This window comes from Callospermophilus lateralis, chromosome X, assembly GCF_048772815.1.
Source record: "Callospermophilus lateralis isolate mCalLat2 chromosome X, mCalLat2.hap1, whole genome shotgun sequence".
NCBI classification, from domain to species: Eukaryota; Metazoa; Chordata; class Mammalia; order Rodentia; family Sciuridae; genus Callospermophilus; species Callospermophilus lateralis.
The window spans coordinates 50,375,034-50,389,104 of record NC_135325.1 but is presented as its reverse complement, the minus strand read 5'-3'; the positions used below and the strand labels follow the sequence as shown (position 1 = coordinate 50,389,104).

The 14,071-nt window shown below is 45.8% G+C and overlaps 1 protein-coding gene across 2 annotated transcripts; it reads left to right on the top strand.

Annotated features, from left to right (window-relative positions):
• The first annotated feature begins 425 nt into the window (after positions 1–425).
• Positions 426–13,953, top strand: Nhsl2 (NHS like 2). 2 transcript variants are annotated; one of them, XM_077107752.1, is made up of 6 exons: positions 426–506; positions 797–989; positions 3,308–3,439; positions 4,964–7,276; positions 9,924–10,056; positions 10,852–13,953. In XM_077107752.1, exons 1-6 carry the CDS (start codon positions 504–506, stop codon positions 11,171–11,173), a joined length of 3,096 nt encoding a protein of 1,031 aa, XP_076963867.1. In that variant the 5' UTR covers positions 426–503; the 3' UTR covers positions 11,174–13,953. The 2 variants fall into 2 exon arrangements, with proteins under 2 accessions (XP_076963867.1, XP_076963868.1); XM_077107753.1 differs by lacking the exon at positions 3,308–3,439.
• Positions 13,954–14,071: the final 118 nt, after the last annotated feature.

The following is a 14,071-nucleotide window of genomic DNA, read 5'->3' as shown; positions in this document are numbered from 1 at the left end:
TCACGTAGATCTTTCCTTGCTAGAGTTGTGGAAAATCTGAAGAGCTATAGGGCTTCAAACAAAGGACCTTGTAGCAAAAGGTATCTGCATCCTGAGCCACTACTCTGATTTGAGAACTTAAGGTAGAGGCCATCAGATGAAGACTTGGTGCCTGAAGCAACACAGCTCAGATTTATTGACTTTCTTTTCCCCTCTGCCCTCATGGAAGCAGGCATCTTTCTATTTCCAAATCCAGTGGCTCCAACACCAGGAATAGTCCAAAGAAAGAACATGAGTCAGGCCTGGCAGCTAGTGCAGGAGCCCTGGCTTATGGTCCTCCCCGAGCCCAGTGCTTGGCCTTGGCCCCCTAGAGTGTGTCTCCACTGTGCTATTTTTCAGAAGAATATGAGGAACAGTACTCGGAGACCAGACTTCTGGGGCAGACCTTCCGCTCTTCTGATGAGGCCCCTGAGCCCACCCCCAGCTCAAGGCCCCAGTCTGCCAAACGTCTGGAATTTGTGTTGATGGTGAGTTGCCTCTTACCCCACCTGGGAGAGCCAGCCTGCTTCCACTGACAGGGGACCTCCAGCTGCTTACATTGCCCACTGGAAGCTACTGCTCACCTCTGCTCACCAGCAGAGTTCTCTGAGGCCCCACTGGATGGGCCCTGCACAGCAGGCAACCTGCAGGCAACCTGTCCACGCTTTTCTGCCTCCCAGATGAAGTCTCCAACCACTCTGCCTAAACAGTCATCCTATGGGTTCTGGTTCATCACCAGTCTGTAGCACACCCTTTCCATCACCTTCTCTCCCAACAGCCTACAAAACGGCAGCTGAGCGAGGATGAGACTACCACCCAGGGTGTGAGGGCCCCTGAGGCCTCCCTGAGCCTGTCTACAGCCGACAAGCCAACTGCCTGGAATGGCCCCTTCCCTCTGCCCATCCTAGAGGAAAAGCGGTGGCCTCAGCCCTGCTCCACGCAGTCTGATCTTGTGCCCATCAACATCTCTGGTAGAGTTGCTTAGCACCACCTATTTGCTTCCCTCCATGCCACTACAGTCCATCCTCTGCAAATGCACTGGGTTCTGGGGAGGGATGGCCACTGTCTTGCTACTGGCTCACCCTGCACTGTCACAGTCACGGCTCTCACTAGGGAATGGAGGCATGCAGAAGGGGGACTCTGGCTGCTCTCCTTCACTCCCTATCATCACTGCCACTCTAGCTGATGCCATTTTAGTAGCAAACAAAATTTTCTTAACAGAAAGCTCTAAAACTGTGTGAACTTGGATGTTCTTCAGAGCATATATGGAAACTTAAAGTTTGGGAGTTCTGTTTGGTTTGGAGAAAGACAGTGTCATGTGCCCAAAGCTAGGTCTGGAGTATAGACTGAAGGCAGAGTGGGAGGGTAGGAGTCAAAGGACTGATGGCAAGAGGGGAGGGTCACCCAGGCACAGACCAAAAGCCCTTTCCCACACACTAGGTCTTCTGGCAAGGTGGGCCTCCTCGTCTTATTTGGCAAATTTTTCAAGAGAAGGAAATAGTAAGCCTGGCACAGTGATGAACACTTGTAATCCTTGCTACTTGGCAGGCTGAGGCAGTAAGAATCACGAGTTCTAGGCCAGTCTCAGCAAGTTAGCAAAACTCTGTCTCAAAACTAAAAAAAAAAGCAAAAGGGCCAGAGGTTGTAGCTTAGTGGTAGAGTGCCCCTGAGTTCAATTCCCAGTACCACAAAAGAAAGAAAAAAGAAAAGGATGTAGTAATAGAGACTAAGGCAAAAAAGACCAAAAGGGACCCTGGGACAACCTTGAGAGTGGGGAGGTAATCTTTATAGCCCAGCTGGCTATGACTCTGGGGGTCTGTGGCATCCTCTGCAACATTGGCTCTAAGGGGAAGAGGAAGAGAACCAGTCATGACAGAAGAGACAGGGCCAGGGACCTGATGAAATCAAGACCTTAGTGACCCAAAGGAATCAGAGGGAAACTTCAAGCCAGCACAAGCCCTACTATGCTGGAACAAGTTGATGAAGACAATGAGGACAGCTCTGACCACATGTGAGGATGTTCCCTGGATAAGGGAACATCCTTTGCAATTAGAGTCATCTTGGGGAATGAAAGGCAGGAAGTAGAGCCTGTCACCTAGGGAAATATGCCAGAGGAAAAAGGGCTGATGAGATGAGACTCACAAAGTGATACTGGGCACTCTGTTTCTAAATGACTATCTTACTGACCCTGAGTTTTGCCCACAGAGACACTTGTTGCTGTGTATCTGTATGTTTGTGTGTGTATGCGCATGCACACATGCACACTCACACATACAACTGTGTGGCTGAGAGGGGACAATCTACTGAGCCAGTTACTGAGAGACAGGGAGAGGGGAACTGCGTACCTGCTTCCACAGCATTGCCTCACCCCCACTTTGCCCCAGCAATTTCACAGGAGCCAAAGACTGACCCAGAACTTTAAGAGAGCAAGGGCTCAGCTGGGTATGGCGGTGCACATTTTTAATCCCAGCTACTCAGGAGGCTGAGGCAGGAGAATCACAAGATCAAAGCCAACCTTGACAACTTAGTGAGACTCTGTCTTAAAATATAATAAGAAAGTATAGGGGTGTAGCTCCTAGAGTTCTTACCTAGTGCAAGACTCCAAGTTCAATTCCTAGCACTGCAAAAAAGACCATTGCAAAAAACAAAAAAAGAAAAGAAAAAAGAGCCGGCGGGGGGTGTGGGGGATAACATCACCATTCAGCAGCCAATTTTGGTAAAATGTGACCAGGAGACTGTGGAACAGAATATCAGGCTGTTTCCTAGATGGTGGAGGGGGAACAGTGGACAGCTTCTTGGAGACACTGGCCTCACCTGGCCCCCTATAAAGACTTTCTCACAAGATATCACAGTCAAGCAACATCTAATCTCAGTCAGTCACTCTGCACTAATGGTTTTCACTCCTGACTATACATCTGAGTAACTGCGGGAGGGGTTCTAGAAAATACTTCTTTCTACTTAGGCTTACTCTCACAGAGTGAAGTAAGTATTCTAGAGTGGATTCCAGGCCTTGGAAGATTCAAAAGCTGCCCAGTTTATTTCAGAATGAAGTCAGGGTTGAAAACCATTGCCCTAATCCACCTAAGATTTAAAGGTGACCTGGATGCAGCCTGTGAAACAGCATGTGTCCCTTGAACCAAATAGGGAAGGATAGGGAAGAAGTGCCACCACCTGGATGCTATTCATGCTCATTGCTACTGCCGTCATCCTTTCTCTCTACCTCAGGCCAGTTTCACTGTACTTTAAAGAGAAACCAGGATGCACCCAAGTGTCTTTATTTTGGCTACAGGACAGCAGTTTGATAAACACGCAAGTTTGCGACACTCGTTGTTTAACACAGAAACAGCCGTGAACCCCAAGTCCACCCTGAGGCGGAGGCGGACCATTATTGGATTCTCTAACTTTTCCCAGCGAGACCAAGGTGACCCCACCACAGCAATCCCCCAGAACCTTCTCCTCTTCCACTTCCACCGGTCCTGCCACCCAAGTGGCATTGTAATGTTGGAGAACAGTAATAATTCAAAGGGGTGGAACTTTAGACATCCTGAGAAAACCAATGTGGTAATTAAGGATAGCCAGGAGAGTCTTGTCAAGGGCATCAACTGAATAAGGAGAGCATGTTCCCAGAACTCATTTGCTCATTACATTATTGTTTTCCATTATAAATGTAATGTATCTGGGTGCGGTTGTGCACACCTGTAATTCCAGATGCTCAGGAGGCTAAGGCAGGAGAATCGTTAAGTTCAAAGCCAGCCTCAGCAAACATGAGGCGCTAAGCAAGTCAGTGAGACCCTGTCTCTAAATAAAATACACAATAGGGCTGGGGATGTGGCTCAGTTGTCGAGTGCCCCTGAGTTCAATGCCCAGTACTCCCCACATACATACATACATACATACATACATAAATGTAATGTGACCACAGATGCCAAATTTAAACAAATAGATAAACAGGGTGGGGTGGGGGAATCACCACCAAAACGACCTCTTCACTGAACCATTATTACCAAATGCTTCCCAAGAGCACAGACCCAGACTGGGAATGTCAGTGGTAGAACACTCGCCTAACATGTGCAAGGCCCTCAGTTCCATCCCCAGAGCCACAAAAATAAAATAAAATAAAACACACACACCAGAAAGATGGATGTGATCACTTACTAACCACGAGGCCTTGTCCAAGTTACATAACCACTCTGAGCCTCACCTTCTTCATCTGTAAATTGGGGATAATGATACTTACCCAGTTGAGTCATTATGAGGATTAGACTTTTTTGTGTAATCTGCCTAACATGTGCCTGGTATATAGTCAACTTTCAACAAATGGTGGCTATTTGTATAAATTCTAGCAGAAGTAATAATAATGATACAATAGTCATAATTGTGTATATGAGAAAAACCTCTGGAGATTTGCAACACCTGAGCAGTTTCCTCACATCTATAGGTTATTCTGAGTCTTTTCTGTTGCAAAGGTAAAAAAACAACAGGTGCCAAAAATGCAGTTAGGCTCTGGGCATTCCACCTCTGGCATATTCCACACTCACTGCTAGAGCTGCAAGTTACACAGTGCTGTCCTTAGTCAGTTTGGAAGCCTTTGCTCTCATGTCAGGATTGACAGACACTGGGGGTTGTGATGGTTTCATGAGCCTGGGGAGAAAGTATGGGAAAAATTCAAGGTGTTCCCATGGGATTCTTCCCCTCTAAAGGGAATCATCAAACCTGGAAAATCTTTGGCAGCCATCTGGACGATTCAGGGGTACCCTGACTCACTTGTGGCCACGGGCAGGAACCCAAATTCCCCAGCATCCTCATCTATGAAAAGGAAGAACCAAGGAATTGTGAGCAAGCTGTTGGTAAATGCTTCTTGGCAAAAAGTTGGTGCTCCTGTCTCAAAACAGCTGATGGGGGATCCCTTGCTGTACCCCTAATGTTCTGTGCTTTCTTCTTCCAGGTCACAGCAATGGCCCAGCAGGCAGTGTGGCTCGATCTATCACCTCAGACACCAGGCCTGGTCACTCAGCTCCACAAAGTGTTCATGGAAGAGTTGCTGTTGGGCAGGAAGCTCGGTTCCCAAATCTCTCCTCTCCAGGACTGAGAAATCCATCTAGTGAGCCTGAAGACCCTCACCAGGCACGTAGTGGCCCAGACCCTCCTGGCATGGAGAGCATGGGAATGGTGTATAGTGTCCCCAGTTCTTGCAATGGACCAACAGAATCAACGTTCTCTGCTTCCTGGAAGGGAGATGCTTTTACCTACATAACTCCAAGTGCCACCAGCCAGAGCAGTCAAGTCAATGAAAATGGAAAAAATCCTTCCTCGGGGAATTCTTGGGTCTCTCTGAATACACTTCCACCTCTGGTTCCTAAAGAGGCAGCTTCCCTTTTTGTCACCCGCGATAACCCAGCAGGGTGCAGTGGGTTAACTGGCTACTCTGAGCACCCTACTCAACGAAGGCAAGTGCCAGAAAGACCCCCTAAGATTGGCCTTCTGACTGGTGGTACCTCAAGGCTTGAGACAGGCCCAGGTGGGACCAGCAGATTTCGGGAGCGGTCATTATCTGTGCCCACAGACTCAGGAACCACAGATGTAGACTACGAAGAAGAACAGAAGGCCAGTGAGGCCTGTGCTCTGCCTTATGCCAGTACAAGCTCTGAGGGCAGTAACAGTGCTGACAACATTGCATCCCTTAGTGCTGAGCAGGAGGCCCGTCACAGAAGGCAGAGATCCAAGAGTATCTCACTCAAGAAGGCCAAAAAGAAGCCTTCTCCACCAACACGCAGTGTCTCACTGGTCAAAGATGAGCCAGTCCTCTTGCCAGAAGGTGGATCAGCATTGCCCAAGGACCAGAGGCCCAGGAGCCTTTGCCTCTCTTTGGAACACCAAGGACATAACCCATCCCATCCAGATGCTCAGGGTCACCCAGCTGTGCCAACCCTCAAAGATTCAGAAGGTACACAATTCTCCCACCACTGGTATCTTACTGACTGGAAGTCTGGTGACACCTACCAATCTTTGTCTAGCTCCAGCACTGCCACTGGCACCACAGTCATTGAGTGTACCCAAGTTCAAGGCAGCTCAGAATCTCTTGCCTCTCCTTCCACCTCCAGAGCCACAACACCTTCCCAACTCTCCATCGAGGTGGAGGCCAGAGAAGTATCCTCCCCAGGAAGGCCCACTGGACTGATGTCACCTTCCAGTGGATACTCCAGCCAGTCAGAGACACCAACACCCACTGTCTCCATGTCCTTGACCCTGGGCCACTTACCCAGTTCAAGCAGCAGTGTCCGGGTACGTCCAGTGGTACCTGAAAGAAAGTCATCACTACCCCCGACATCACCAATGGAGAAAATTTCCAAGTCACGGCTATCATTTGACCTACCATTGACCTCTTCAGCCAACCTAGATCTGTCTGGGATGAGTATCTCCATCCGCAGTAAAACCAAGGTGAGCCGCCATCACTCAGATACCAATTTTGGAGCCAAGCTGGCACAGAAAACTAGTCCCAACCAGCCAGTCATGCCCATGGTTACTCAGTCTGACTTGCGTTCTGTTCGCCTGAGGTCAGTCAGCAAGTCTGAGCCAGAAGATGACATTGAGAGTCCAGACTATGCTGAGGAACCCACAGCAGAAGTCTTCACCTTGCCAGAAAGAAAGGTGAAACCTCCTGTAGCTGAGAAGCCTCCACTGGCCCGAAGGCCTCCAAGCTTGACCCATAAACCACCATCTGTCCCAGAGGAATACCCACTAACTTCACCTGTGACCCCCAAGAATGCCATTCAACCTATGAGGCCGCTCCCCCAAGACAGCTACACGGTGATGCGGAAACCAAAGCCCTCTAGCTTCCCTGATGCCCGGAGCCCAGGGGAGTCAACAGGACCCTCATCTCTTGTTTTCACACCTTTTGCCAGTTCCTCTGGTGCTTTCTTCTCAGGAACACAGCAACCTCCCCAGGGATGTATGGGGGACGAAGGCCTCAAGGTGAGAGCCCTGCCTGAAAGAATTAGCCTCCAGAGCCAGGAAGAAGCTGAGAGAAAGACGGGCAAGATTCCACCTCCTGTACCAAAAAAGCCCAGTGTGCTGTACCTGCCTCTCACCTCTCCAGTAGCTCAGATGGAGGCCTATGTGGCAGAACCAAGACTGCCTCTCAGCCCCATCATCACCCTGCAGGAAGATACCAAGTGTCCCCCCATCAGGGATGACCTGCCTGGTAAAAGGACAACTTCAGCTCCAAAGTTTGACAGTGAAAAGGAGGCAAGCTCTCTGGGTTAGTAAATTGTCCATGGGCTTTTTCTTTCAATCACAGGAGGGATGTGGGTGAGGATGGAGTACCCAAGGAAGAAGCAGATGCCCCAGAATGCTTATCCTCATCCCAGGATAACCAAATCAGTAGGAACACCTCTTGAGGATTTGGGTTATTCTGAATAGGAATTGTAGGCAAGTAGGCCTTACTGTCCTTGGGGTCAGGACTGATCTAGGGAAGATCTCCAAAGTCAAGTCTGGGTGAGTCTACCCTTGATTCAGGTGTCAAGATAATGAAATCAAACTAGCCCCTAGGACACTAGGACATCAGGATCTACTCACCAGGCATGCATCCCCTGCCTAGCATTCTATTTCACTGAACAGTACTTTTCATTACCCACTAAATGTAATTTCATGCAGGAGTCTCAGTACACACACTGATCAAGTTCAAGTGCCATGGCTGGCATGCAGGCTTCTAAAACAATGAATTCTATTACCACCAGTAGCCTTTCTTGGTGCCATCGAGAGGTATCCACTTCCTTGGAACCATAAGAGCTAGTTAATGATTCACATCCCTTTTGTTTGTTTCTCACTTTTTTTTCTTTTCTTTTCTTTTTTTTTTTTTTTTTTGCCCTAGTAGGAATTGAACCCAGGGGTTCTCTCCCACTGAGCTGCATCACAAGTCCTTTTTTATTTTTTTTATTTTGAGACAGATCTTGCTACGTTACCCTGGCTGGCTTCAAATTTGCCATCCTTCCTGTCTCAGCCTCCTGAGTAGATGGCATTACAGGCATGTACCATTGTACCTGGCTAATTTCCATCTTTTAGTTTCAATTGTAAAATGCACATAACATTTACCATCTTAAGCATTTTTTGTGGTAAATGAGGATTGAACCCAGGGCCTCAAGCAGACAAGGCAAGTACTCTACCACTCAGCTACATCCCCAGCACCCATCCTAACCATTTTTAAGTATGCATTGATTTAGGGTTAAATGTATTTGTATTGTTGAGCAACCCATCTCCAAAACCCTTTTCATCTTGCAAAAAACAAAAATCTATACCCATTAAACAACATTTATTTTCCTCCTCCCCCAAGGCCATTGCAACCACCATTCTACTTTGTGGGTCTATGAATTTGGCTACTCTTGATATCTCATAGAAGTAGAATCATATAGTACTTGTCATTTTTGTGACTGGCTTATTTCATTTAATGTCCTCAAGGCTCATCCATATTTATCATCTTTTTAAAATCCTTAACAACAAATCTCACAATCTCACGACCTTCTAAAACAAGCAAATAAATCAAAGTCACGGGTTATTTTAGAATGTTACCTCAAGCTGGGTGTGGTGGCACATGTCTGTAATCCCCAGCAATTCAGGAGGTTGAGGCAGGAAGATTGCAAGTTTGCGGCCAGCCTCAGTAACTTAGCGATACCATCACAAAATAAAATAAAATAAAAAGGGATGAGGATGTAGCTCAATGGTAGATCACCTTTGAGTTCAATCTCTAGTACCACAAAAAAATGAAAAAAGAATATGCTTCCTCATACTCCACAGGTTCCTGCTGAGATTCAGACAGGTCCCACTTTCACCCACTGGATAAGAATCATTCCTTAAGCTTGCTCTTAGTTCCTTGAGTTTTAAAAATGGAGAGCATCATATTAAATGAAATAAGCTAGACTCATAAATACAAGGGTTATATGTTTTCTCTCATTTGTGCAAGTTAGAGAGAAAAGGGATATCATGAAAATAGAAGGGAGACCAATAGAGTAAAGGAAAGATCAGGAAGAGAGAAAGGAATAGCAAGAGGAGGTAATAAGGATTTCAGTTGATCACATTGTGTGATATGGCCAGGAGCAGTGGTGCACACCTGTAATCCTAACTACTTGGGAAGCTAGGGCAGAAGGATCACAAATTTAGAGCCAACCTGGGCAACTTAGCAAGACCCTGTCTCAAAATTTTTAAAAAAATTAAAAGGGCTGGGGATATACTTCAGTGATCAAGCACCTCTGGGTTTAATCCCTAGTACCAGAAAAAAATGATGTAATGTGCATGTATAAATATGCCATAATTAAACCCTCTATTCTGCATAATTATTACACACCAATACAGTATTTAAAATGAGAGGTGCCAGGGGTGTAGCCCAGTTGTAGAGCACGCATCTAGCACGTGTGAAACCTTGGGTTCCATCCCTAACACTGGAACAATATATATAAAAATAAATAAAAATTAGGCTGAGATTGTTGCTCAGTGATAGAGTGCTTGCCTAACATGTATGAGGCACTGGGTTCAGTACTCAGCACCACATGAAAATAATAAAATAAAGGTATTGTGTTCATCCACAAGTAAAAAAAATATTTAAAAAATTAAAATAAAACAAGAGGATGCTTAGACCACCTGTTGTCATGAAAAAGGCACATGAAAACAGTGACCCAGAGCAATCTTCACCACTCACTCTACCTTGGGCAAATCATTCTTCTTAACTTCACGTTCCTTCTCTGCAAAACGAAAGCATTATAAATCTCCATCCTGCTGCCCTTCCATAGTTACTTTGAACATCACATGAAATAAACATATGAGAATGAATGTGAGAAATAAACATATAAGAATGAATGTGATTTGTCCTGTCTGTTGTGGTCAAAGTCATTCATTCCTTCTGGTTCTATGCCTAGGGAGTTCTGTGGAGCCAAGCACTGAAGAGAAAAGTTTAATCAGTGATAAAACAGCCGAATGGATTGCGGAGGAGGATGATGACGTGTTTGTGGCTTCACGCACAACTGAAGATTTATTTACTGTGATACACAGGTCTGAACCATTTTCCTTCATTCTATTGCAGTCCCTTTTTCTACTTAAAGAAAAACTGCTGCCTCTAAGCAGCCATTACAATTGCAACTGGAGACTACATTCAGATACTCACATATGTGAGTGCAGTCCAGGGCCTCACATCTCAAATTTACTGACATCTTTGGGTAAAGTGGAGGAGGGGAAGGGAGGGGAAGACCAGGTGCTGAGTGAGAGGCCCCTCGTCTCCTAGCAACCGCTTGGCCTATTGTGGCTCCATCTGCTCTCTCACAGCTCTGTCTACAGTCAGAGACATTTAACCCTTCACAGAATTCCTTGTATCACAAAATACTATCAAGAGATGATGTGGGGCACTTAGGCAGCATATCAAAGCAGGAACTTAGGCAAAGATGGAGTACATGAGGCACAAGGGCACAAGGCAGAGAGGGGCTTGGTGACAAGGAACCTGGAAAGAATCCAGTTATCAGAGCCTGAGCACCAGTTCAGAACAGAATCAGTCCCAAGACTGTCCTGATTCAGTCACTGAACTACTAGCCTAGACTACTTGCATTTGTCCTTGGTCCCAGAACCTGGGCAGGACTGAACCTGCAGGCACAGGCCAAGGTTCAGTGGAAATTGAAGGGCATGTGGAGAATGCGGTGGGGGCCAATCAGGGACTTAAGGGCTTAGAGGTAGGAGAGAAAAACCAGTCAATACACTTTCAAGACTACCATGTACACATTCTCAGTTGCATCACTATGAAGTTTTGGTAAATGTCTGCTCCCCAAATTCACTCAGACCAAGCTTTCTCTTATTTAGGTCCAAAAGAAAACTGCTTGGCTGGAAGGAGCCTGGAGAGGGCTTTGCCAGCAGCAGACCAAGCTCTCACTCACCGGTAAAGAACACAGCTGATTCTCCAATCAGTGAGTCTGCCACCATTGCAGGGTCAAGCGGCATTGCCAGCCTAGATGCTGGCAGAAACGATGATTTCAAGGCCTTGCTCCTGAAGAAGGGAAGTAAGGCAGCTCCAAGGTCCCGTCCCTCAGCAGCTGAACTGCTGAAGACCACTAACCCACTGGCTAGGAGAATTATTGCACAGTTTTCAAAAGACTATGAAAACACCGATAACTCCAGTACCTAAGCCCTGGGTTCAACAAACAGGGTTTACTTACTAAACTTGAGCAAAGAAGGGGGAAGAGAAAGGGTTATAAAAAGGAACCATGGAAATCACAAAAGAGCCTACATTTCTTTTACATTAACTCACACTCTGGCCAGCAGGAAAGAGGCTACTTCAACTAGAACTGAAGTTGTAAGGCGCTGGAATGGTCTTTAAACATTTTACATTTCCATAATTACACCCTCACCATGACTGGTTACTGGGTTTCTTCTTATTTTCCCCCAGTGGTGTGCACTGACTAAGGAGGAATTCTCAGAAGCAAAGGTTGTGCCATCTTTTTCATGTCACCTTTTCAATTAATGTCCTGGCTGCTCCAGCCCTGGCTCCTGCCACTGGCAGCCACAGTAGGAGAGCAGAAAAGGGGCTGTCAACCCCTTGGGGGTGGGGCCATCGGGTGCCATTGCTGATTATTCATTCTCATGAGGAGGCCTTGACAAACCTGTATGGAGATACAGAAAAACTGCGAGGCCTCCTTAACCACAGTGTGATTCCTCCAGTGAGTTTTACAGGTGTGCACTTATTTCGGCATGGGGTTGATTGGATGGCTTTTGTGGTGCAAAATATGAATGTGACTCTATCCTGAAACTTCATGCCTTTTTCAGTTTGATTGTCTACACGGAGATCAGGGTGATGAGTTTCAATAAATGTATAGGACCTCCCAATATTATCTAGAAAAGGTTCTGACTGGATGGATTTGGATGAACCAAGCTCAGCCAACAAACAAAGTAGCTGTTCCCTCAGATCTATCCAAGGTAACTCGCACATGCGCCTTGAGGTCCTTCAAATGTCAGTCAACATGGATAGCCAAGATCTGTGCCCAGGTCATGCTGCATTCTAAGAATTCCTGTTTCATTTGCATATAGCATTCAGTACAGGAAGTAATTAGCTGAAGGGCCAGCATCATCAAAGGCTCAAGGAGAATAAGTGCATTTTTCCCCACACCATTCAATTCAGATGGCACTTTGTGGTTGGTTGGATTTTGTTTAAAGGAATTCTGACTCTATTCCAAAAACCAAGAACTTATAGATTAAAAGGATCTACCCAGAATCTTAAAGGCAACCTTGCAAGTTGCTATGGCCCATAATGCAAAAAGGGCTACTTTTTGCCATTTACAGTCTGCTGTTTGACCAACTTTCAGTTAACCATGCTCCGGGAGTACATAAGAACTTGGGTAAATGGGATACTGAAAGAGTTTTGGAACAGTGATTGCAACCCCTCCCCCATCCAAAGCTATCAGCCGCTAACTATTCTTTTCAGCTCAATTTTCTAAGCAGAGCAAGAGCAGTGATTCATTTGATTTCCATATCCCTAATTTCTGGGAGTTGAGGACAAGACAGGAAAAGCATTGAACAGAGAAAACCTACTGACCAATGTTGGAAAGTTTTAATTGTCTACCGGTCTCAAGAGGCAAAAAAGAAAGTCAAATGAAATTGTAGCCTGCTTCACAAAGAGGGTTCCCAGACCCCTTCCTCCTTTATGCTCACCCTACAGATTCATTTGTCAACTTCCTGGAAGATGCATCAAGAGTTCCAGTGACAAGCAGATCTCAATTTTGATAGGACACTCTTCACCAATGAGAAGCAAGTTCTTAGCTCAACTGTCCACACTCCAGTTGGACAGAGAAACTGAAAACCCACTTTAAGTGCTAAGAAGACTCAGGCTTCTCACACAGAAGCCCTAGGCCTAGGCTACTGGTTGGTCCAATTATGAATTCTAGACTAATGGAAACAGCCAGGCTCACCAACTCCCTTGCAATCAGCAACTCTCCCGATTTAGAAAGAAGCTACTGAGAATGGTAGACAGCTGGTCAAAGTCCAGTTGCTTTTGAAAGTATTTGAACTATCTGGTTTGAAGTTTCTGGGGGGTTGCCAGAAATGAAATAAAATAGATTCATCCTTGGCCTTAGTTTATACATGAATGCTACACTTATCTGTCCTGGACTCAGAATTCCAAATGATGGAAACATTTTGCTCTGGAAGGAAATGAAGGAGTGTTTGTGTTTTTGCCTAACAAAAGTGAAAGGCTGCCAGGGCCTGCTCCTTGGGAACCATTATGAACAGCTGAACTCTAAAGTATGAGAGTATAATGTAGGACTTATTACTTCTGCTGTTTTTCCTGGAAGCTTCTTGTTTGTGAGTTCTAGTGGGTTTTGCCTCTCCCTTTGCCTTGCTACCTATGGAGATATTCCCTAAAGTTTCTAAAGCTAAATGCCCAGACACTTTGGTGTTTTACAATTTCTGTGATCCTTGTTTTCCTCTACAGAACTCCATATGCCTAGAATTTTTTTAATATCTTTGCGTCATTACCATGGCCCACACATGTCCCCATTAGTACAAGAGGATTTGGGAGCAGAGATTGTATGGTGAGAGACAACATTTAGGACTGGATATATTCATTTAATATTTTGCAAAAGATGGATCTAGTCCCCCAAAAACCAAACCATAAATCTTCTACAATTCATTGATTTAAATAACACCAAGCATCTTTTCTTCTCCTAACACTCAACCTCTCTCCTGCCCTTATCACTTTTTTGTGGTGCGAGGATCAAACCCAGGACCACATGCATGCAAGGCAAGTGCTTTACCATTGAGCTATATCCCCAGCCCTGCCTTGATTACCATAGCACCAATTCTCTCTCCCACCCAGGCATTTACCACCATGTTTGCCACTTTCTGGGCCTATTCTGCTGAGGCTGGAGAAGAGAGAGAGAAATCCCCTTCCAAGAAGGCTCTCAGTAAAGCTACTACCACTGCTATGACTATTATGAATAATAATGAGAATAATTTCCAAAAGTGGAATATTGAAGAGGTTGGAGGGAAGTGAAGCTGGCCCCAGGATGTCAGTTTCCAACTTCAACCCTCT